At 40.6% G+C, this 23,970-nt stretch overlaps 1 protein-coding gene and 1 long non-coding RNA gene across 2 annotated transcripts in view; one reads left to right on the top strand and one right to left on the bottom strand.

Annotated features, from left to right (window-relative positions):
- The window catches only part of LOC117943971, a 20,484-nt gene extending 6,485 nt beyond the window's left edge, over nucleotides 1-13,999 (top strand). Inside the window, exons 2-3 of the long non-coding RNA XR_004656466.1 lie at nucleotides 5,078-5,179; nucleotides 13,989-13,999. This is a non-coding gene — a long non-coding RNA (uncharacterized LOC117943971). The remainder of the gene's footprint in view (nucleotides 1-5,077; nucleotides 5,180-13,988) is intronic.
- zgc:103559 (uncharacterized protein LOC494056 homolog) lies at nucleotides 13,203-23,970 on the bottom strand. Its single transcript, XM_034870440.1, has 12 exons — nucleotides 23,660-23,970; nucleotides 16,711-16,863; nucleotides 16,433-16,584; nucleotides 15,956-16,070; nucleotides 15,733-15,879; nucleotides 15,596-15,641; nucleotides 15,181-15,274; nucleotides 14,878-15,064; nucleotides 14,614-14,752; nucleotides 13,777-13,949; nucleotides 13,626-13,658; nucleotides 13,203-13,534 (listed from the first exon to the last, which is right to left on the bottom strand). Exons 2-12 carry the CDS (start codon nucleotides 16,855-16,857, stop codon nucleotides 13,385-13,387), a joined length of 1,383 nt encoding a protein of 460 aa, XP_034726331.1. The 5' UTR covers nucleotides 16,858-16,863; nucleotides 23,660-23,970; the 3' UTR covers nucleotides 13,203-13,384.

Genomic DNA, 23,970 nt, shown 5'->3' with positions numbered 1-23,970 from the left:
TGCAGCCCTAGTGAGAAAGACAGTGTGAAAGAGTGAGAAGGAGAAACAAAAAGAGTGAGAAAGAATCAGAGACAGAGTGAGCAATAGAGAGATCAGAGAGAGGGATAGAGAGAGATAAATATAGAAAGAGAGGTAGATATATAGAGAGAGAGAGATCAGACGGATCGAGACTACGGCAACTAACTCAGAACAGACAATCAAAGAGAATGAAAATTAAACTTACTTTTGTAGATCTACCTGAAATTCCAACGAAGATGAGACATGATCAGATATAGTTTCATTAAAAAGAACTATAAGCAGCATCAAGGATCAGCTGATATCTTCTTACCGGATGAGAGAATTAAAGAATTCCATCCTGTTGTCTGTTGATCTTCTTCTATCAGACAGGGTTAGTGTTCATCTTCTTCGGTGGGATTGAAAAAAAAAATATATATATATATGTTGTTTTATTGAACAGAAGATTATAGATCAGTTTATTGCCTTCTATTTACAGTCACCGACACAGAAACACACACAATCAAAAGCAAACACACAGAGAGAAAGACACACACACAGACACCGAGAAACACTCACAGACACGCACTACACTGACACACACACAGACAGACACAAAACTATGGACATGTAGACTCCTATACCGATGGAGCAGACAGGCGGAGGACGATTCAGATTCGGCATGAGATAATTACAGCACTAACGTCAAACGCCTCCGGAAACACCTTGCAAAATTACATTTATAAAAAGCAACAGCCAATCCGAACAGGCCATACTAAATTTAAAAAGAAAGTCTAAATCATTCATAAAAAAAATCAAATACAAAATAAAGTATTTGTAAATTAAGTTACCATGGAAGAGGAATAGCCTAGTTTTCATTTCTTTGTAGAGTAACTGTGCGGTAACTTAAACAGTTAATCTGCTGATTGAAATTTCCGTGTTCACGGTGGTGAAAACAAACTTTCTCTGAAGTTTCTTGGAAGTTGATGCAAACACACAAAACTCACCGAAACGTCTCCGTTTCTGTCTCCAGACTTTCACTGAAATATCTCCGTTAGTATCTCACCAGTTCCAGCGGGTAGAGGCTCATTTTGGTGTGAAAAAACGGTAAATTATAGAGGAGGAATATTCTGCTCCGCAGCACGGCCGTTTCACCTTCTGATTCAGCGGCTCTGAAGTTACAGGAAGCGTCAGAGACGGGGCTATATGAAGGAGACCTACGGCGGCCCAGAGGGGGCGGGGCGATTTACATAATGTGAATAAAACATGTTTGAAATTATGCTGTTTAAAAATATGTTATATTTATTATATCAAGTATTTAATGAGTTCATTTAAACAGAACATCTAACCTTTACCTGTGTCTTTTTAATGTTAAATAAATAATATGTTTCTTTTCACAAAACAGAAAACAAATAATCCCTTAAACACTATTTCTTCATAATAATTAATAAGCATAATAATTAGTATTGGTATTTATACAGTTAATCATTCAAAGGGTTTTCAATAATACTTACATTACCTAACAATTTTAGATTTTATAAAACCAGTATTTCATTATAGCCTACACACAGTGAGGAAAATAAGTATTTGAACGCTCTTGCTATTTTGCAAGCTCTCCACTTAGAAATCATGGAGGTTGGAAATTGTCATCGTAGGTGCATGTCCACTGGGAGAGACATAATCAACAAAAAAAATCCCAAAATCACAATGTATGATTCTTTAACTATTCATTTGTATGATACAGCTGCAAATACGTATTTGAACACCTGAGAAAATCAATGTTAATATTTGGTACAGTAGCCTTTGTTTGCAATGACAGAAGCAAAAAGATCTTCTCTAGATCAGTCAGATTTCTGGGCTGTCTGAAAAACACAGAGTTTGAGCTCCCTCCAAAGATTCTCTATTGGGTTTAGGTCTGGAGACTGGCTAGGCCACGCCAGAACCTTGATGTGCTTCTTATAGAGCACATACTTGGTTCTCCTGGCTGTGTGCTTCTGGTCATTGTCATGTTGGAAGACACAGCCTCGATCCATCTTCAATGCTCTAACTGAGGGAAGGAGGTTGTTCCCCAAAATCTCGCAATACATGGCCCCGGTCCTCCTCTCCTTAATCCAGTGCAGTAGCCCAGTCCCATGTGAAGAAAAACACCCCCAAAGCATGATACTACCCCCCCCCCCATTCTTCACAGTAGGGATGGTGTTCTTGGGATGGTCCTCATCAATCTTCTTCCTCCAACGCGGTTATTGGAATTATGACCAAAAGGTTCTAATTTGGTCTCATCTGACCACATGACTTTCTTAAATGACTTTTCGGGATCATCCAAATGGTTGTTGGCAAACTTAAGACGGGCCTTGACATGTGCTGGTTTAAGCAGGGGAACCTTCCGGGCCATGCATGTTTTCAAACCATGACGTCTTTGTGTACTACCAACAGTAACCTTGGAAACGGAGGTCCCACCGCTTTTCAGGTCATTGACCCGCTCCTCCCGTGTAGTTCTGTAGACTGTGTAGGCTGATTTCTCACCTTCCTTAGGATCACTGAGACCCCCCGAGGTGAGATCTTGCGTGGAGTCCCAGTCCGAGGGAGACTGACAGTCATGTTCAGCTTCTTCCATTTTCTAATGATTGCTCCAACAGTGGACCTTTTTTCACCAAGCTGCTTGGACATGTCCCTGTAGCCCTTTCAAGCCTTGTGAAGGTGTAAAATTGTGTCTCTAGTGTCTTTGGACAGCTCTTTGGTCTTGGACATGATTGTTGTTGGATTCTTACTGATTGTATGAGGTGGACAGGTGTCTTTACGCAGCTAACGTCCTCAAACAGGTGCTTACCTAAAATATGATAACAAATGGAGTGGAGGTGGAAATTTTGAAGACAGACTAACAGGTCTTTGAGGGTCAGAATTATCGCTGATAGACAGGTGTTCAAATACTTTTTTTGTATGAGTGCTGTATCATACAAGTAAATAGTTAAAAAAATCATACATTGTGATTTCAAGATTTCTTTTTAGATTATGTCTCTCCCAGTGGACATGCAACTACGATGAAAATTTCAGACCCCTCCATGATTTCTAAGTGGGAGAACTTGCAAAATAGCAGGGTGTTCAAAGACTTATTTTCCTCACTTTAAGTTCTTATTTTTTTCAGCCATACACTATGTTGCAAAATATTATTTATTTCAAAAATGAAACATGTTAACAGAAATGTATTTAAAGTTTAATACATGTAATTTCCCAAAAATGTAGTTAAAATAATGTGTTTCACATGTGCAGCGTTAATGTCAGTTATCTACAGAACAATACTGTAGAAGAATAGAAGAAAACTATAGAAGTATGGAAGAGAACTATAGAATGTCCTCGTCCACCGCCACCTGGCACAGCAGGTACACAAATACCAGACTGGCAGGACTGGTGAAGACCTGGTCCTACATGGGAAAGACTGACTAGAGACAAACAGGATAGAGACACACAGACATATAATGTACTTCCTGCAGTAGCTGAAGAAATTCAACCAGCCAAAGACAAAGATGGTTCACTTCTACACAGCCATCATTGAATCCATCCTCACATCCTCCATCACCATCTGGTACGCTGCTGCCACTGCCGAGGACAAGGGCAGATTTTCCTCAAATCCTCCATCACCATATGGTACTCTGCTGCCACTGCCAAGGACAAGGGCGGACTGCAGCGTGTCATTCTAACAGCAGAGAAGGTGATTGGCCAAAATCTTCCGCCGCTCCAGGACCTATACAACAACAGGTCTCTAAAGTGTCCTGGAAAAATAGTGGTTGACCCCCTCACCCCTCCCACCATGGCCACAAACTCTTTGAATTACTCCCCTCTGGCAGGAGGCTGAGGTCCATCAGGACCAAAACCTCAAACCACATGAATAGTTTTTCCCCTCTGCGTTATCAACAAGGCCCCCACTGACTCTCTCCACAGTCCACCTCTGGCTCTTCAGGCCACTGTACAAACACTGTTGTGAGGGGGCTCTATTTATGTATGTATTTATTTTTAAAATACTCCATGTAGAGAATGTGTAATGTGCACCAACACTACATCCTCCGTGTAGAGAATATGTGACATGCACCAACACCAGAACAAATTCCTTTTGTAAAACCCTTTCTGATTCTGATTTCAGTGTGACAAACATCTAAAACAATAAGCAATCAATATCTGTAAGTCCTTTCAAGTCAGCTTACAACAGAAATAAACAGTTTTACTATACAGAAATTAATGTTTTCTCCACTAAACAAAAATAAACTATGTATTTCAGAGCAATTTTCCTACTATTTTAACTCAAGATTCTCTGTTTGACAAAAACAAAAAAGTGTACCAGACAGGTGACGGACTAAACAACAATGAGCACGTTAGTATCTCCGGTGTCTCACCAATCAGCGGAGGTTCCAGTTTGTTCCCAATAATCCTAATTACTCACTGGAAACGGCTCCGTTAGTCTCTCCAGAGTCTCTCCGCTCAGCAGCGGTTACGGTTTGGTTCCAATAATCCTAATTACTCACGGCAGGAGAAGGGGAAATGTTTCTAAATGTTCTATAGCTGCTGGACTCAGCTGCTTTCTAAGCTAAGGAGGCCGGGGGGGGGGGGGGGGGGGGGGGGGGGGGGGGGGGGGGGGGGGGGGGGGGGGGGGGGGGGGGCAGGGCTAAAGACACCGGGTTTGTGGGTGTGTCTCAAGTTTAATTAAAAGGGATTGTCAAAAGATCTCCTAAACTTATTTTAAAACTGTATCAAACCAACAGCATGTTTTTAAAACATAGTTTAAATAATGTTTTGTATTGGTCAAATGAATTAAAGTTTTTAAAGACTAAAGTGCTTCACAGGGACAGAAAACAAAAAAAACAGTAGTATATTGTGGTGTACAATTAAAAAAAGAGAAAGTATAGTACATTGAAAAGTCTGTAAGTGCTATAAAATGCAGATCAAACATACTGTAGTTTCACCAACATTTGGGGAGGACTCTGAAGCAGCTTTCAGGCCTTCTTCCTCTCCTGCACACAAGAAGGTTTTTATATTGTTAACAGGAACCATTTCACCAGGGGTTGAGGATTTTCCACTTAATCTTATAAAAGAGCTGCAAATACATTTTGTGAATTATTTTCTGGGTGAGTGGATGAGTTGTTGTGTCTCTAAAATGTGGATCAATGTTTCCCAAAGCCAAAGATAATGTCCTAAAGTGGCCTTTTTATTTTAATCAAATCAAAGATATGTTTACTGTCTCAGAGGATAGAGGAAACTAGAAGATACTTATATTTCACAAGCGTTCCTCACAAAAGTTTACCATAAAAAAATGAATTGCATGCAAAGTGTGTTCTTAGCCTGTACTAACTAATATATATGTCTGGGTGATTTAGCGTAACTGAAGTCCGTTTGGTGGGTTGTGTCAACCTCCATCTCCACCTCTGTCTCTGTCCCAGTGATTACTCACTGGGCTCCTGGGTCGCTCATCTGGAAGAGAGGGCACACATATATAGAGGCTTCTTCCTTGACGCAGCGGCCGCAGGGTTAGGGTTCAACTCAGACCTGCGGCCATTTGCTGTATGTCATTCCCCCTCTCTCTCTCTCCTTTCAAGACTAATCTGTCCCATGCAAAAATAAAGGCCTAAAATGCCCCAAAAATGAATCTTAAAAATTTTAAAAAATAATGTTAACTCTTCCCTGGTTCGTCATTAATCACATCTGAAGCTCAGCTGGCGCAGCGTGATGGCTGATGTTTGCAAATTAGTTCCTCTGCTGTTACCGTGGAAGAGGGAAATTGTACTAAAAGCTTAAGATGAGGAGGGGCTGTTCGTGCCTTTGTCACCATGGCAACAATGAGATATCTATGTCACAGTGTCTCATTTCACGAAACTCCAACACAATGCAGAAGTTTTTCACAATGACAAAAGTACTACCACATCATAAAGGAGAAACTTGATACCAAACCTGGAGCCTCTTTAGTCCACACCTGAGGACTGTGGGGCTGTTGAAGAAGAAAACCATCCCCTTTAAGTTGCACCTTTTGATTTGATTTATTTTATTCCCACAACAAAAACATTAAAACAGTATTATATGTTTCACAAAAAATGTGTGATGGACAATTGCCAAAAAACACTCCAGGGACTTAATAAGGTGCAGTCACCATAGAAACAATTAAATTTAACAATTGAAAAACAAGTTATATATTATGTAAAAACAAAAAGTAAATAAAAATAAAAACATAACAAAAACAAATGTCTTCATATAAAATAATTTAAAATTACATGTAGAGCACAAACCCATATGGAACATTTAGACAACTTAGGAGCAACAACATTTCTATCTGTTTAAACTGTTCTTTAGAAATCTCAATGAGTGATGTGAGAAGACTGTTCCATATTTTTGACCTTCTGTGTAACACGCTAAACTATGTTTAAGTCATATGAGAGTAGGGAGGCCTTATAAGATTACTACTACTTCCTTAGGGAGGCGCCCAGGAGGCATCCTTACCAGATGCCTGAACCACCTCAACTGATTTAAATGTATCAGACTTAACACTGAAAAATACATAACTTTTTATTTCCTACCAAGTAGATATCTTGTCAAGTTCTTCTTCAACTACCTTTATTAAAATTTCAGGGTTTTTATGAGACTAAAACACACTTGTGTTGTCTGCACATAAGATTTTAGAAAGTTTATCTGAGGCATTAGGGAGGTCATTAACATATAATAAAAATAACAAGGGACACAAGATGGAATCCTGGGGTAAGCCACACTGAAGGGGAAGGGGAGGGGATTCTGTCGCATTCAGTTATCTTTCAGACCGGTATCAAACTGAGTAGTGACTTTTTCGTATACCATGAAGTGAAACATTTTCTAATAAAAGGAAATGACTAACTGTATCAAATGCTTTTGAAAGATCCAGGAAAATACTTACAGTATTTCCTTTTCTATCTTTTGCTTTGTATATTTTAGTCAAAAAATGGACAAGTGCCATGTTAGTAGAGTGTTGTTTCCTAAAACCATACTGGTGGGCATATAAAATAATTTTGTCCAGATGTTGAATTAATCTTGTGTAAACAAGTTTTTGAAAAACCTTAGACAGGGCTGGCAACACGGAAATGGGTCTATAAAATGTTAAAAATTGCAGGATCATCTTTTTTATAAAATTATATAATTTTTTGGTATTTTCTACTCTAGAGGCACAACTCCTTGGACTAGGGAAAGATTAAAGATATAAAGTAATGGTTTAATGATATCAGGGTAAATTGTTTTTAATATTTTACTATCAATTATATCATGTCCTGGTGAACAGTCTTTTAAATTCATAATTATATCTCTAATCTCATCCTCGGTAATAGATGCAAAGTTAACATCCTCAGACGTTAAAAAAGATTCATGTATTCTAGTGGTCCAAAATGAGTAGATGGAATTTAAGAAGCTAACGTTCGACCTACATCAGAAAAAAAGGTATTAAATCTTTTGGCACAATTTGTTGCGGATCTGAGACAATAGAATCGTCAATCTTAAATTAATTTGGTTACTGTATTTTAAAATGTTTTTATTAAGAATGGTTGTCCACAAAGAAGATTAATTGTTTTATGTTCAACTAATTTCACATTATAATAGTGGATTTTTAATCCTCTTATGACATGATTTAGTCTGTTTCTGTATTTTTTAAATTGCAACAGATTAAATGGGTTAGGACAAAGAAGGCATTTTTAATATAATCTATTTTTGTTTTTCAATGACTTAATAATAGCTGGAGTTCTCCACGGTTTGGACAATGTGTGTTTCAAATAAACTGATTGGAGAGGAAAACATAAGTTGTAAACCTGCGTAACAATTTTTATAAACAATGAAAAGGCCTTCTGAGGACCTCCTGTTTGATAGATTTCACTCCATGATAACTGACTTAAAGCGTGTCTGAAATTTATCACATTTCTTTCACTGAAAATTCATCTATATTTAATTTGTTTTTTTATAGGAGGGTAATTTTAACTCTCGTTACCAGTGATTAGAAATATGGGACAGTGATCAGCCACATCAATACACAAGATACCGGGTTTCAGATTCTTGTTAAATACATTAGTAAAAATATCTATGAGTTGCTGAGGTACTAATCACTCCGGTGGTGACTGAAATCATAGGATTAAAGCTATAGGAATACATAGTGTCAGTAAATTCATTGATTAACATATTTCCCTGACTATTTTCAATATTAATTTAAAAAAAAAAAAAAGTCTTATTTTTTAAGGCTGTAGAAAGTGAAACTTTTTTCATGTGATGCAACCACTAGATGTCACTGTTCAATAAGGATAACACATAATCATGTTGAAGGTAACTGACAGCAGGAGGCTTCTCTCTGGGCGGCTGTGGCTCAGTGGTAGAGCGGTTGCCTGCCAATCGGAAGGTTGGTGGTTCGATCCGCGCCCCTGCAGTCATTGTCAAAGTGCCCTTGGGCAAGACAATGAACCCCGAGTTGCCCCCGGTGCTGCGCGTCGGAGTGTGAATGTGTGTGAATGGTTATCTGATGAGCAGGTGGCACCTTGTACGGCACCCCCGGCCACAGTGTAAGAATGTGTGTGAATGGTGAATGTTTCCTAGATTTTGTTTCCTAATGTTTAGTAGATGTAAAAGCGCTTTGAGCAGTTGTTAAGACTGGAAAAGATATATAAATACAGCACATTTACATTTCTCTCTTTAGGCCTCCTCACATGTTTACTAAGGATAACCCACTATCGTATTGAAGCTAAGTGACTGTGCCTCACGATCTGTGAAGTGGATGTGCGTCAGCTCTTCCAGATGCAGGACCCAGACAGTGTCTCACCAACCTGCCAGAAAATCTGTGCAGACCAGCTGGCCCCCATCTTAACTCAGATCTTCAACAAATCCCTAAAGTTCCTACTTAAAACGCTCCACAATCATCCCAGTCCCCAAAACAAACCTCCATCTCTGGACTAAATGACTACACGCCGGTGCCCTGATATCTGTAGTCATGAAGTCCTTTGAAAGACGTGTGTTGGTCCAACTGGAGGACATCACAGTCCCCTTGCTGGACCCCCTGCAGTTTTCCAACAGGTCGGTGCATGATGCAGTCAACTTGGGACTGCATTACATCGTGCTACACCTAGACTCTCCAGGGGCTTATGCCAGGATCCTGTTCGTAGACTTCAGCTTGGCGTTCAACACCATCATCCTGGACAACCTCAGCACCAAACTCTACCAGGTCACTGTGCCAGCCTCCACCTGTCAGTGGATCACAAACGTCCTTACTGACGGGAGTCAGCATGTGAGGCTGGGGAACATGACATCCAGAATACGGACTATCAGCCCTGGCGACCCCCAGGGGTGTGTGCTCTCCCCACTGCTTTTCTCCCTCTACACCAATGACTGCACCTCAGGAGACCCATCTGTTAAACTCCTGAAGTTTGCTTACGACACAACGGTCATCGGCCTCATCCGGGACGGTGATGAGTCGGCCTACAGACAGGTGGATCAGCTCGCTCTCTGGTGCAGTCAGAACAACATTGAGCTTAACACCCTCTAAACTGTGGAGATGATCGTGGACTTCAGGCAGAGACCCGCCACTCTTCCCCCCCATCACCATACTCAACAGCCCTGTGTCTGCTGTGGAATCCTTCAGGTTTCTGGGATTCACCATATCCCAGGACCTGAAGTGAGATGCAACAGAGACATCATCATTGAAGAGGCCCAGCAGAGGATGTACTTCCTGGGCCAGCTCAGGAAGCTCAACCTGCCTAAGGAGCTGCTGGTCCACTTCTACACAGCCATGGTCCAGTCTGTCCTCTGTACGTACATCACTGTCTCAGACCATCGTCCAGTCTGTCCTCTTCACGTCCATCACTGTCTGGTTTGTATCTGCCACGAAAAAAGACAGGAGCAGACTACAACGGACAATTAGGACTGTAGAAAAGATCATTGGTGCCAACCCTCCGTCCATGACTTATCCTCCTTCAGAGTCAGGAAACTGGCAGGAACCATCACTGCAGACCCATCTCAACCCGGACACAACCTGTTCCAGCTTCTCCCCTCTGGGGGGCGCTAGAGAGTACTGTACGCCAAAACCAACAGACTCAGGAACAGTTTCTACCCACAAGCCATCTCTCTGATGAACAGCCGACTACTGACCCACGGTGTTAGGTTCAATTCTGGTCAATAACCCAGACACATTGTCTCTACAGCACCTGTTTACTGGTTTCACTTATTATTCCACTTATTTAGTATCATTAATCATTCTCAAATCTCACTTACTATTTACTCATCATTCCCGTTCTCACATCTCACTTATTTGTTCATCATTCTCATTTCAGAACTGTTCATATTTTAATATAATAACAATACTGTTTATCCCAGTATCCTTTGTACTATGCGCCACATTTAAATAATTTTTATTTTGTATAACTCTTCATTGCACTCATGCCTTTATACTGTTTCCGGTTAGAGTATGTATATATTGTTTTGATTATTTTTGAATGTGTAAGCACATTTTGAGGAACAATGCTCCAAAGAAAAATTCCTCGTATGTGTGCTCATTTCTGGCAAATAAAGCGGATTCTGATAAAAATACAGATTTTATTGGTTTTTTAAGTTTTTTTTATTGTGGCCAGCTTAAGGCACACCTCTGCAATAATCAGGCTGTCTAATCAATATCTTGATATGCCACACCTGTGTGGTGGATGGATTATCTCGGGAAACGAGAAGTGCTCAGTAACACAGACATTTGTGAAAAGCATTTGAGAAATAAGCCTTTTGTGTACATAGACAAAGGGTGTTTCCCAATGTCAAGGAAGGATCCTTGAAAGCCTTAATTTGGAGGATGCCACGTCATCAACGGCATCAACGTCCGCCGAAGGACCATTCCAATGAACCTATAATTTATCTTTCGGCTGTTAGCTAGCTAGGTTGCTGTCTTAAGACCGTTAACACAACAAAAAGATGTTGACGTTATGAATGCTTTAACATAACGTTATTACATGGGAAAGTACTCATACATGTCAGCCTTCGTTAAACGTTGCTACTGAAGTTAACACGGTGCAGTGTTACCTCCCGTCTACAGATAACCAGTGATAAACACACCAACTTTCTAAATGTCTAACGTTACGCATATACGGTAACGGTATATAAAAAGAGATGAACATGCCACCGTACAATAAACTTTACAAAGAGAACAACCTAGCTAGCTAAAAGCCGAAAGTTAAATTATAGGTTCAGTTAGCTAACGTTAGCTCGGGGTGTATCTACCTAATTATTAGAGCAATTTGTACAAGCTTTAAAGCGTTAAGCTTTACATTGATGTAAAACATTAACGTGATAACAAATGTATGGCACACACTAAAGATACTTACATTTAAATCATCATTTCACCGTCAGCGATGCCGCTCGAACTCCCGCTGAGGTCCGCTATTATTTTTTTTAACTGAGCCACAGGGGCGTCTGTGGCTCAGTGGTAGAGCGGTTGCCTGCCAATCGGAAGGTTGGTGGTTCGATTCCCGCCCCTGCAGTCGTTGTCGAAGTGTCCTTGGGCAAGACACTGAACCCCGAGTTGCCCCCGGTGCTGCGCATCGGAGTGTGAATGTGTGTGCATGTTTATCTGATGAGCAGGTGGCACCATGTACGGCAGCCCCGGCCGCAGTGTATGAATGTGTGTGAATGGTGAATGTTTCCTGTAGATGTAAAAGCGCTTTGAGCAGTCGTTAAGACTGGAAAAGCGCTATATAAATACAGCACATTTACATTTACATTTAACGAGACGGCAAAGGCCCGCGCATAGGATTGTGGGTGATTTGGGACCGCGAAGGATACGCAGATGCATCCTTCTCTGTCTATGGGAAAGTTTGTGAATGAAGGACTCAGTCCTTGGAGGAATTCGGAGGATGCTCGACATTGGAATGGTCCTTCGGCGGACGTCGATGACGTAGCGTCCTCCTCCTGGCTTTGGAGGATCCTTCCGTGACATTAAGAAACGGCTGCTAACTCATCTTCTCCATCCCAACAGCATAATTTAACAGCACAGTTAACACTTCCACAACCATTTCATCCAGTGTTTTGAAATGCGGCAAAAAAATTAAATGACTTGAGCCCGCAATGACGTGCACTTGATAGCCTGTTCCATTGTACATGTTCTCCAAATGCTAAGGAGGACTCTGACCTCCTCCTGACGGAAGGACTAGTCCTACCAAGGAAGGATCCTTGACATTGAGAAACGGGAAAAGTCTTAGATCTCTGTGTTCAGCTCATGAAAAATGTGGGCCAAAAAAACCAAAAAAAATAAAAATAAATAAAAAAATGGGCTTAGGATTTTGTTCAGTATACACTCATGAAGTAGTGCAAGCTAATAGACGTTTACCACATACTCAATGAGCTACTCTACTCCGAACCAGATTTATAGACAAAGTAGTCCATTCTGATACATGCATCCTGTTATAATGAGCTGTCTTCTGACATTGCTTACCTTACATAATGTGCTGCTAACCACAAAGAGGAAGTAGTCCATTTTGATGGATATTTCCCACCTAAAAGAAGGAGTTTCTATCTACAAAGAGAAGTCCATTCTGATTGACATTTTCCCTATTACAGAATAAGCTACTCTACTTTGACTACATTTATTAAAGGGAAACATTCCATTAGAACAGATACTTCCTAAATAACACAATGAGTTAACTTACTTTTAACTACATGTTTAGAGGAAGTAGTCCATTCTGAAAAGAAATGGCCACCTGAATGAATTGGATACCCTACTTTCAACCACATTTATAGAGGAAGTATAGCAATCTGATGGATATTTCCATCAGAGCTACCCTGCCATTAACCATATTTATAGAGGATGTACACAATTCTTATATACGTTTCCCACCTGACAGAGCTGACCTCCATTAACTATATTAATCGAGGATATATACAATTCTGATAGATATTTACAACAGCCAGAGCTACCCTCCTTTTAATTACCATCTTTAGAGGAGGTTGGCAATTCAGCATTTTGAACCACCAACCCTCCGATTGGTTGGCAACCGCTCCATCACCTGAGTCACAGCCGGGCCCCACCTCCTGGTTTACAGATTCCAAAAAGTAGAATGATTGTGTAATTTTGATGTATTCAATTCTGCTGACTACCTAGAAGGCCCAAAAAACCTCCCTTTTAATTAATGCGTTATTTTCTTCAGCATTTTGGATTATTTGCTATCATGAGGTTATAGAAAAGTGTCTGTTGAACCAGCAAGTATTCCCAGTTTTTTTTTCAATTACAAATGCAAAGTGTGATATAAAAATGCTCAGATAAAATCTAATGTAAATCAGTTATGAGTGAGAAATGAAAAAAAATAAAAATGACATGGGGCACTTTCCCAGATTCAGACAACACAAGAACTCTAGATATGTTGAGAGCATATCCAGCTTGTTGTCATTGTGCTTTACAGTTGGGCTGCATTGGGATGAGGAGATGCTTCCCCAGAGGTTTGGGGCAGAAAGAGCCTTCTCTGTACACCAGCTGGCCCCTAACAATGGTAACACACACCACTCCTTGCAATGTGACGCCGAGGTAAGGGGTTAGCTGCGTACATGATGACACAGCATCATAAACTGAGTCAAATGCAATATATGCTCCTTAAAAATATGCCATTTATTCATTTAATGTGGCTTACCTTGTTTTTATGATGAATGCTTGCTTCTTTAATCTGTGAAGCATGACAAAAAATTAAATTAATACAGTAAAAGTATAGTTTTTTTTAAAGTCCAAAATATGAAGGCAGATGTAGGTTTTTCTTTTTTAGGTTATAGATTCCTAATACTAACTTCAAATTCTCTCTCTGGGTCCCATATGACCAAGTCAGCATCATAGCCGGGGGCAAGGCTGCCCTTTTGGTTGTCAAGACTACTTAGCTGGGCTGTTTTCCAGCTAAGGAGTCTCACCACATCAGACAGTGTAAAGCCTCTCTTACTGGCTGAACTCCAGAACAGAGGCAAACCTGAAAATGGTTAAACATAGGGGTGACAGAGGTCTATAGAGAATTGAGTTGACACGCTTAAAAATCTATGAGGTTTTTCATAGTTTGTCTTTTGCATTCCTCCATTATTTTAATAAATTATTTAAATCGTGCATTAGAATCTTTCTGGGGTCAGACTTTGACCACCCTCTCACTGTGTTGGAACAGTAATTGATTTTTCTGTGTAGTAAACTGGCACTCAGCTCTTGTTTACCTCCATTTGAATTTTGCCCAGTGTGTTTGACTGGGAGGAGGGAAGGAAGGAGCAAAAAAATAAATAAAAAATTTAACATGTGCATGCATATAATATACACACACACACACATATATCCTCTAGTATTACACAGAATAGGTTTAACTTGTGTGAATTTTAGCCAGTGTGTTCTTCAGCTGAACAGCAGGGAGGATTGTCATGTAGAGACAAATCCCTGAGCTGCTCCAAAGACATGTGAGATAATGTGAGAGCTGTCGCAACACAGTGATGCTGTTGCATTATCATAATTGATAGTTAAAAATCCTTCAGATATTAAAACACTCATTAGTACGTACATCTACACAATCTGCACAGTATGCGGTAGTATCCAAGAGTCACCTGACATCTCCCAAATCTCTCCCCTGTTAAATGATGGCTGTCACTAATCCGTACCAAATTGTAAGGAAGAAATTCCTCCCCAAGCCTCAACGAAGTCTCCATTGCCCAGTTTCTTCAAATCAGGGGTGCAAGGAGAATGATCAGACACCACCATATCAATCTGCCCAGCTTTCAGTGCAGTCCACAACTGCTCCTGTGGGGACAAAAGCAATCATCTACTAGTGATCAAAGACTAACGCAAATGCAGCACAGTTTTATGTTGAGGATCACAGTGAAAACAGTCAGACTTTTAACAACTGTGCATCCTCTTCTCTTTACCTGGTTAACAGATCCTCTGATGGGTGGGCAGCACTTGAATTGTGTAGCCCCTGTAGGTATGTTCTCTGCAAACAGGCTGAGGTAGTGGTGGGTGGTCTCCACTGACAGGGGCGCTCCGGCCTGCCTTGCTTCCTGGATTAGTTTCAATGGCTTTGCAGAGGACAAGTGAACTATGTGACACCGCACCCTGGAGCAGAGAGAGTTAGCAGATTGTTGCAACAATGCTACATTTACAACCAAATTCTATCCAGAATGATCCATTATGGTAAAAGGTTTTTTTTGTAACCATGCTAACGTTCTTACTGGTACTGGAGGCAGAGTTCTGTGACAGTGCGGATTGCCTCTATCTCCATGTCATCTGGTCTGGACTGCAGAAAGGTGGAGTACTGACAAGGATCTAACATGGCAAGGAATGTAGGCAGGGGAATGGGATTCAAACAAACCACCGCAGGGCAAAATATTAGTATGATATCAATTATTTGTTATAACCCTTTATTATTAGAGATCATGTCAGCAGGCATAGTTTTAATGTTCCCAGTTGGTACCAAAGTTAAGTATAACCCTTTTCTGAATATTCTGGTTAAGGGCACTGCAAAAAAAATCCCAATCTTGACAAATTTGTAGTTTATGTTCTTAATTGGTTGCATACTTAACAGCTACTGCAAGAGAAAAAATGCCATAGACAGATAATCTGTGGTATGCAGTAAAATGTTGTTACCGCCATTCTCCTCTGTTGTCTGATGAACAGCCTTCTCTGCGTGAAACTGAAGGAGGAGGCAAAGCAGAGGTTAGCTCACTTACCCAAATAAAGTACAGGAATGCATGTTTTGGGAGATGCTGCATGTGTTAAGTTACCAGCAGGACACTCCCTGTGCCTTGCAGCTGTTTCATGGCTCTGTGTAGATCACAGTCATTCACATGAGGGAACTCGTCCACCCCACTATGGATGAGGAAACACTTGAAGCCAGCAACTCCAGCTTGGATCATGGGCAGAAGTTCTAGCTATAAAAAGACAATTGTTTGTGTTTGGCACCGTCTGGCTGAGAATGTGTTAATTTTTTGTTGTTGGCCACTGTACCTGATTGCCAGGAATCACACCACCCCAGAAGGCTGTGTCCACAAAACACTTCCCTGTTGCCTCATGCAGCTTGTTGTGAAAATTTCCAAGTGTGGTAGTTGGGGGGATGCTGTTTCTGTGGGGATTTTAACAGAACTCACTGCTGGCCATTCAAAATCCAATGTCTCCAAAGCCTTATTTTCCTTGGCCCAATCTCTCAGAACCACTAAATGACCTAAATATGAGATTCTTACATGGCAATACATTTCTCTCAAAGTTGGTGGAATAGACTCTCTTCTTTTTTGCACAAAAACCAACAAAAACAAGTGTAACTCTCAGATCAACAGTATGTACCACTAAAAGCCGTTCAACCTTTACCTGCGAAGGACAGTTATCTTGAAATCTGTTTACCCTTCAACCTTTCCCCTCCAACGATGACCCTTTAAAGGTCAGACAGTGAGTTTGGATAGATTTTGGGAGGGAAAGTCTCAAACTTACAGCGGCATGTCCACAATGGTTGTTACACCACCAGCTGCAGCCGCCCTGGTGGCAGTCCAGAAACCCTCCCAGGAGGTACGGCCTGGTTCATTCACATGGACATGGCAATCTACAATGCCTGGCATCACCACCTTGTCACCCACATCCAACACCTGCCATCACAGTTGGGTTACATACAGAATAATACCATTGGTTAAGTGCAAATAAATGTTTCATTTTCTCTCTCCATTTGTCCATTTGCAGTATTGAAAAACTGAGTCCAATGAAAGTCAGCTTACCTCACCGGCAACATCTCCAGTAAAGTTGCTGTCTGAGAGTATTTGATGGATCTTCCCATCCTTTATTGTGATAACAGCAGGACGGACTTTGTCACCAACCAGTACCCTCTTACTCCTCACAGCACTAACCACTGATCCAAGCTCCATGTCTGTCTTTATTGAGAATGAATGAGTACAAAAGCTAACTGCCTCTAAACTTCAGAAAGGTCAGTGGCCTAGTACTGAGGCACCACCCCCTGTTAAATGGTCCAAAGGATAAGCATTTGTTGACTTTTCCTGCTGTATGACGTGCTGAATATCAGGTCCAACCATGCAGATGAAGATAAGATTATATTCACAGAGCAAGCGTGGAGACTATTGAAATGCATGAGGATGGTGAGGACAGACAGGGTGATATGACTGCAGTGTTTGTGTGTGTGTTGTGACAGTTTGTCTTTTATCTGTTATGTTTTTTTAAACGGTCATGGTGCCAGCCAGGTCTCTCTGACATCAAAGCTAGTCTTAGTCCAGTTAAATGTTTACGTTTGTTGTATTTTGTACGAAGGATAAATCTCAAACCACACAAGCGTGCACATATAAAAATGTACACCCTAAACAATAAGATAAACCAAACAAAACACCACAGACAAATCGAGATTCCAATCAAGGTAAGGACTGAGAGCAATTTAAAAAGTAAAAATCTACAGGGAAAGCTTACAACAGGGCCTTAAACCCTGATTGTGGGTGACTCTGCTGTAAAAGATCTAAAAAGCAGTAAAAACACAAAAATACTGTTTTCCCAAAGGCATGATGTCTGATGGACCAAAGAATCACAGATATTGTGGCAGCACACCCAACTAAAGAACAATATACTGCATTAAAGCAACAGTCTGAATTTCAAAAACTGGACTTTTTGGCACTGCTGAACACAGTCAGCTCCCTAAACGCAGATGTGTTTATCAGTGGCCCTATGGCTTTCAACAGAATGTACAGTCCATTCTCTGCAGTACATTGACGATTTAAGCATTTTCTGGGAGCGCAGACATCTTTTTACATCAGATGGCCTTTTCTTTAACACGCTAGGAGTAAAGCTCTACAGCTCTAACCTACTTTACTTTCTGCGCTACACATCTGCTCCCTCTGCCTAGGACACAAGACTAGACAAATATAAACAAGAGGAAGGCATAAAGTGTGGAAGTAATCCACCACAGCATCCATCTGAGCAAAGATTTTACCGTGGGAGACCACAGAGCAGAGACACGAAACCTCAAATCCCCTTTTCACCCGTCTAACACCCCTCAGACCCCCTTATCATCCCCAAGCCCTTTGAGAATCCATCGCTGTCTCCACTCACCCTTTCCCCTCTTTCCCCCCATCCCCATGTTGAAGTTCACTGACCAGATGAAGGAGCTGGTAGATGCTGGAACCAAAGTTACCCCCCTTCCTTCCCCCATTGTTTGGCCCCGGCCAAAAGTAAAACGCCAGGCACCTCTGCCAGGATGGCAGCTAGCTCCCTCTCCCAAGACTGATAAGGATGCTTGTATGCAAAATCCAGGAAGCATTAACTGATATGTGGCAGGTCCAGGCTGCAGGCCTACTCAAGACAAGCCCAGGCCCTGTTTATTTGATTCTTCCTCAATTTATGTTGTGATAGGTAATAGAAAAAGAATGTAGAATAAGCACTTAACTGCCAACTTATCAAATTTAGCATCCATTCTTTGTCAGCTACAGCCTGTCCCAAAAAAAAAGAAAACACACTAACACTAGCTTTAATAAACCTCAGGTCTTTGGCAGGAAAATCATGGCCATTTTGTTTAACGACTCATTCCAAGGTTCTCAAATATGTTATGGAAATGTTGCTTCTTTGGAATACATGGCTCTTCAGTTAAGGTCCTCCCCTCAAGCTATACGTCTACAAATCTACAGGCCACCTAAATGTTGTGTAACCTTCATTGAAGACTTCACTGAACTGATGTCTGTAATCTGCATTTACTTTGATTGTGTAATCATTGCGGGTGATTTTAACATTGATGTTGACAACCCCAGGACAGGGGGACCAAAGAACTGTGTTGTGTTTTTGAGAACTATGGACTGACTCAGCATGTGACAGAGCCCATGCACAATAAGGGCCACACTTTGGACGGCACTATTTCTGTCCCCAAGAGTGTCCAAACAAAGATAACCAAAAAACGGTACATCACTAAAAACACCAGTGAAATATTTATTCAGCTTTTCTCCTCAACACCCGACCTTTCTGGGCTCTCAGTCTGTTGTAGGTAGATGTCGCCAGTGGCCGTAGTAAGGTGTGTAACCGGAAGGATGAATCAGACGTTGAGTTTTGAGATAAGAGGGGAATATTTATTTCTCCCAATTAAGTCCAAAGGCAAAGTACAAAAATATCAAAAAGGATAACACTAATCAAAGATTTTCAAAATAGAAAAGAACTGGACTTGTGAGTCAAAAGAACAAAAAGGAAAATATAACTAAGGAACAGCTGTTACCTAATGCCTTTGACTACACTGGAATCGGCTAACACGAGACTTACGTCTAACTACTTACAGTCTTTTCCTACTTATGGAACTCAGGTCGTCTCTCGACCTGAACTCACTTGAGCTGACCCAAACCAAACTGGCGCTCCTTCCCAATCTGAATCTCAATCTCCTGATTAACTGACACCTCCCTCTTAAATACCCTGATAGCACACCCCTGAAATGGATCAAAAATTCTCAATAACGACACAGGAGTGGCGCAAGCGAGAAGTATACAAGCGGCTTTGAAAACAGCCAAAACGCTATTCAACGTAACGAGATACTCGTAGCAATATAAATATAATCCTAAAAGGTTTAACCTCTTCACAGGATATGTCAGTTTACCATAAACCATTTATCAGTTAAATCAGAACCCTTCCGGTGAATTCTGCAAGTCCACCCGGCTATAAAAGCACCTGTGTATACGGCAACCTCGCTTTTGCAAGTACGTCAGAGGACGCAGGTAAGATAACACAATATGCACGTATGAATGACTGGTAATACTTCTAAACTAAATAAGTAGCGGATTAACCCAAGAACCAATTGTCATGTGATTATTGTAACTCAGGAATACATATAATAAGAGCATAATGATGAACAATGGATAAGAATGATTAACAAAGTAGCAAGTTAATGGATTCAACAATGTATGCATATATCACCATAGTCTCAGCTGTTCAAAGTGCGCACTAAAAAAACCACGTGATAATTGTAGAGCTATGAAGATGAATGGATTAACGAATAAAGCTAAACACTAGGGATGATCCGAGTATCCGGCTTAAACGAGTATCCGGTACGGATATAGCACTCTTGCCGAGTACAAGTATTATGAGTCAATATCCGTGCTCGGATTGAGTACAACCCCTCAACTGGCCGCGCAGCGTTCTGTGATAATCACAGCGCCCCCCCCCCGCCTACAAACACGCTCGGATCACACACACACACACACACTGTCTCTCCCGCTCCGTCAGGCAGTCAGTCGGGTCTGCGGATCTGTTACATTAACGTTTAGGGTTTCTTCAGCTTCAGGTTTGTTTTTAACTTTGGTGTGTAGTACTTACATATTAACCAGTAGATTTCTGGTGAACGTGGGTTTCAGACATGCTGCTCGGTTAAATGCAACTCCCGTTGCGTGTCTGCCATCGGTGATTTTTTCTTTTTTTTTTTACTGTCAGCGGCCCTCCGCCCCCTCTCTCTCTGTGTCTCTCTCTTACTCACACACACACACACACACACACACACACACACACACACACACTATGTATGTGTGTGTACATATACCTGGTGTGGAAAAAAATAAATAAAAAAGAACCAAAAACAAAACAAAAAAATCACACTGATCATAAAAAAATAAAAAGTTAAAAAAAGAAAGCTATACTGAGTATGATAACTCTTGTTCATTACATTTTACTTCATAATTGCAACTGCATGTGTTGTATTCATTGTTGCAAAACGTTCTGTATATTGTATGTTTGTTACCATGACAACACCATTGATCTGAAGCTTGATGCTGTCATGTAAATAGTTTTCAAATCAGCAATAAATATAACAATTTTTGATCAACTCATATCAATTGCATGCTTAAATAACATACCGGTTAAAGACCCTAACATTTCAAGAGAACCCGACCCACTTCCAGTTTAAATCTGACCACTTCCGGTTTAGGCCCCGCCCAGTCCGAGTACGGATACAGATAATTCATGTGGTAAACAGATACAGATAATGCTGTACTCGCTCATCCCTACTAAACACAATAACAGACAAACATATGGTCACACACACACATTAGCATATCATTATGAATCTTCGAAAGGCAATGTCCAAACGTTGAAAGTTCAAGTAGCGCATTGCTACGGTGACGGTCGCAAAGCGCCCTGTCACACAGTCACTGAGCTTGTAGATCATTTCAACTGTAAAATTACAAATGTTATTAATGCCATTGCTCCCACTAAGGTCAACGCTATCTCTGGTAAGAAAAGAGCTCCATGGAGAAATGCCCTACTAAGAGAGAACTGAGAAAAAAAAAAGTTGAAAAGCTGAACAAAGGTGGTGAAAAACAAATCTCCTGGTCCATTATAACACCTATGAAGAAAGACTTTGCATTTATAATTTGGAACTGAGTAATGCAAGGAGGTCTTTCTTCTTTGACATTATCAATAGAAACAATAATAATTCACGTGCTTTGTTTGCTACTGTCGATAGGTTAACAAACCCTCCAAAACAAGTAGCATGTGAACTTTTATCTACCAAGGCCTGCAATGACTTTGCCTCCTTCAAAGACAAAATTCGCAAGTTTAGACAAAACAGTCAGTGCGTCCATATCAAGTTCAGGATATGTGTTTTTAGAGTGTTCAAGCAAAGCTAGTTCCAAAAAAACAGAATTTCATACGATCAACCAAAAAAAAAACAGGAGGACATTATACAACATCTGGAAACCTCCTCCTGTTGCCTTAAAATTCTACCAACGGGTGTTTTCAAAAAAGTCTCAAATTGTTTGGCCTCTGATCTTCTACAGATCTTCAGGTATCTTTCCACAGGCCCTGAAAGCTGCAGTAATCAAGCCACTCTTTTAAAAAAAGAGAAAAGACCAAGCTAGACATGTCACTAATGAGCATCTATAGGCAAATATCAATCCTTCCAATTTTTAGTAAAATCATTGAAAAAGCAGTTTTTCAAACCCTTCAACCATTTTATGTCACTAAACAGTTTTGATCCCTTTTGGTTGTTTTTCCGACCACAGCACAGCACTGAAACAGCTCTTGTCAAAGTCTTTAATAACATCCACCTTAACACAGATAGTTGCAAAATGTCAGTCTTAGTATTACTAGATCTCAGTCTTAGCATTACTTGATCTTACTGCTGCATTTGACACGATTGACCACGACTTATTAACCCTGGGGGCCCTGAGACCATTTTTACAGTTTATTTTCCGTCTGGATTTATTTTATAACATTATTTTAAAGCTTGTAAAACATCAACCCTGTGGTCTACAGTCAAGATATGAACATCATTTTTTTTAGGACAAACTGGGTTATTAGAATATTTGTGTTGCAGTGAGGTCACTTGCATTTAAAAAATGGTTGTAGGGCCTTCAAGATAAATAAATAAATAAAACGGAACAAGAATCTTCCAGATATGTATTGATATGACAGACAGATTATTAATTAATAAGCCATTTTCTTTTCTAAAACTCTTCTCATATGTCTTGGGAGTCACACTGTGAAGAAATAATCATTATAACTTGTACAGTTAACAAAATACATGCATTTTTTCAGAGAAAGTCAAGACGCTTTTGCTCTCATGACATTTACTTATGCCAATAATAACATAATAATGTCATATTTATTAATATTACACCCACAACAATGCTATACAAGCAAATGTGTGTCTAAATAGTGCACAATTTGGCCTTTCATAGAATCTATAGGCCTTTTTGTCCCCTCTGGCCTTCCATACAAGAGGGGTGACTTTATCTCCCATATATGGGCATGTACTTCCTGAAAAAATAAAAATAAAAAAAATACAGGAAAGAGAGACGAAGAGCAAAGGCGCCAGCGGCACAAATCAGCCAAAACACAATGAATTATGGACATAAAGTGGATCAATCTTGGATATAACAGTGTGGATTTAAAGCCCAAAGAAGCTGAAGTTCCAGGCTGGATAGAAAATCCCCTGTAGAGGCAAGAAAGACACGGAAAAGACCGCCGTAATCGCGGAAGCGTCAGGATTAAAACGCAACTGGAGGTAAGCCAATCGCTTGTATCGTTCAAAAGTTATTAAACTATGAATCAGAGGTGCTTTTTTACTCGTCGGCGAGTGTCTCGGGCTCAGAGGATTAATAGACCGATTGGAAAACTGGGTTGGCCTTTCTGGCTTAGTACTAAACTGGTTTGAATCCTACTTAAAGAATAGGGAGAACTTTGTGTCAACAGGTGACATCTGACATACAGCCATGACGTGCGGAGTTCCCCAAGGCTCCATTCTGGGGCCTCTTCTGTTTAACATCTGCATGCTTCCACTGGCTCAGATTATGGAAAACAAAATAAGTTACCATGCTTATGCGGAAGACACATTTACATAACCTTTTCTCCAGGGGACTATAGTCCAATGCAAAAACTGACTAAGTGCATTGAACAAATTAACAGCTGGATGTGCCAGAACTTCCTGAAATTAAAAGTTTTTTCAACTGTTTTTAAACAGTTGCCTTGCCTTCATATATTTAATACAAAAACTTAAGCAAAACACTCCAAAAAAATCCCACAGAAAAACTATACCAGTATACAGAAATTCAACAAAAATCCAATATGAAACTCCACCTCTGGTTTTCTTACATCTTAGTTCGTTTGTGGAGCAAAACAGAAAAATAAAGTCTCAAGGCATCTTTAAGTTAATGCAACAGAAAGTAACGACATTTCATGTAATGTAAGAATGGCCAGACTTACAGATTTTTGTCTATAATCAGTCAGTCAAGTAGTCAGTTGGTCAATCCGAACTCCAGTCCGGGGTTTAGCAAGAGTAATGGGTGGAAGAGCGATGCCAGTGAGCAGCGGAGAGTTGGAAGCGGCTGAAGTGGCGTGATCTGGAGTTTCCAGGTAGGCTGGTCGGTCAGAGCAAGGGTTTACGGAGCAGTCAGTAGCGATCTAGACAAACGTGTTATGTTGAGCAATAAAACAACCTTTACTTTCACTGCCGCGCAACTGAGCTGTAGCTCCACCGACCCTACGTACTGCTACACCTCTGTCTCGGTCCACTC

The sequence above is a fragment of the Etheostoma cragini genome, chromosome 4 (assembly GCF_013103735.1).
Source record: "Etheostoma cragini isolate CJK2018 chromosome 4, CSU_Ecrag_1.0, whole genome shotgun sequence".
NCBI classification, from domain to species: Eukaryota; Metazoa; Chordata; class Actinopteri; order Perciformes; family Percidae; genus Etheostoma; species Etheostoma cragini.
Note: the sequence above shows the minus strand (reverse complement) of the source record. Positions and strands in the feature narration are given on the sequence as shown.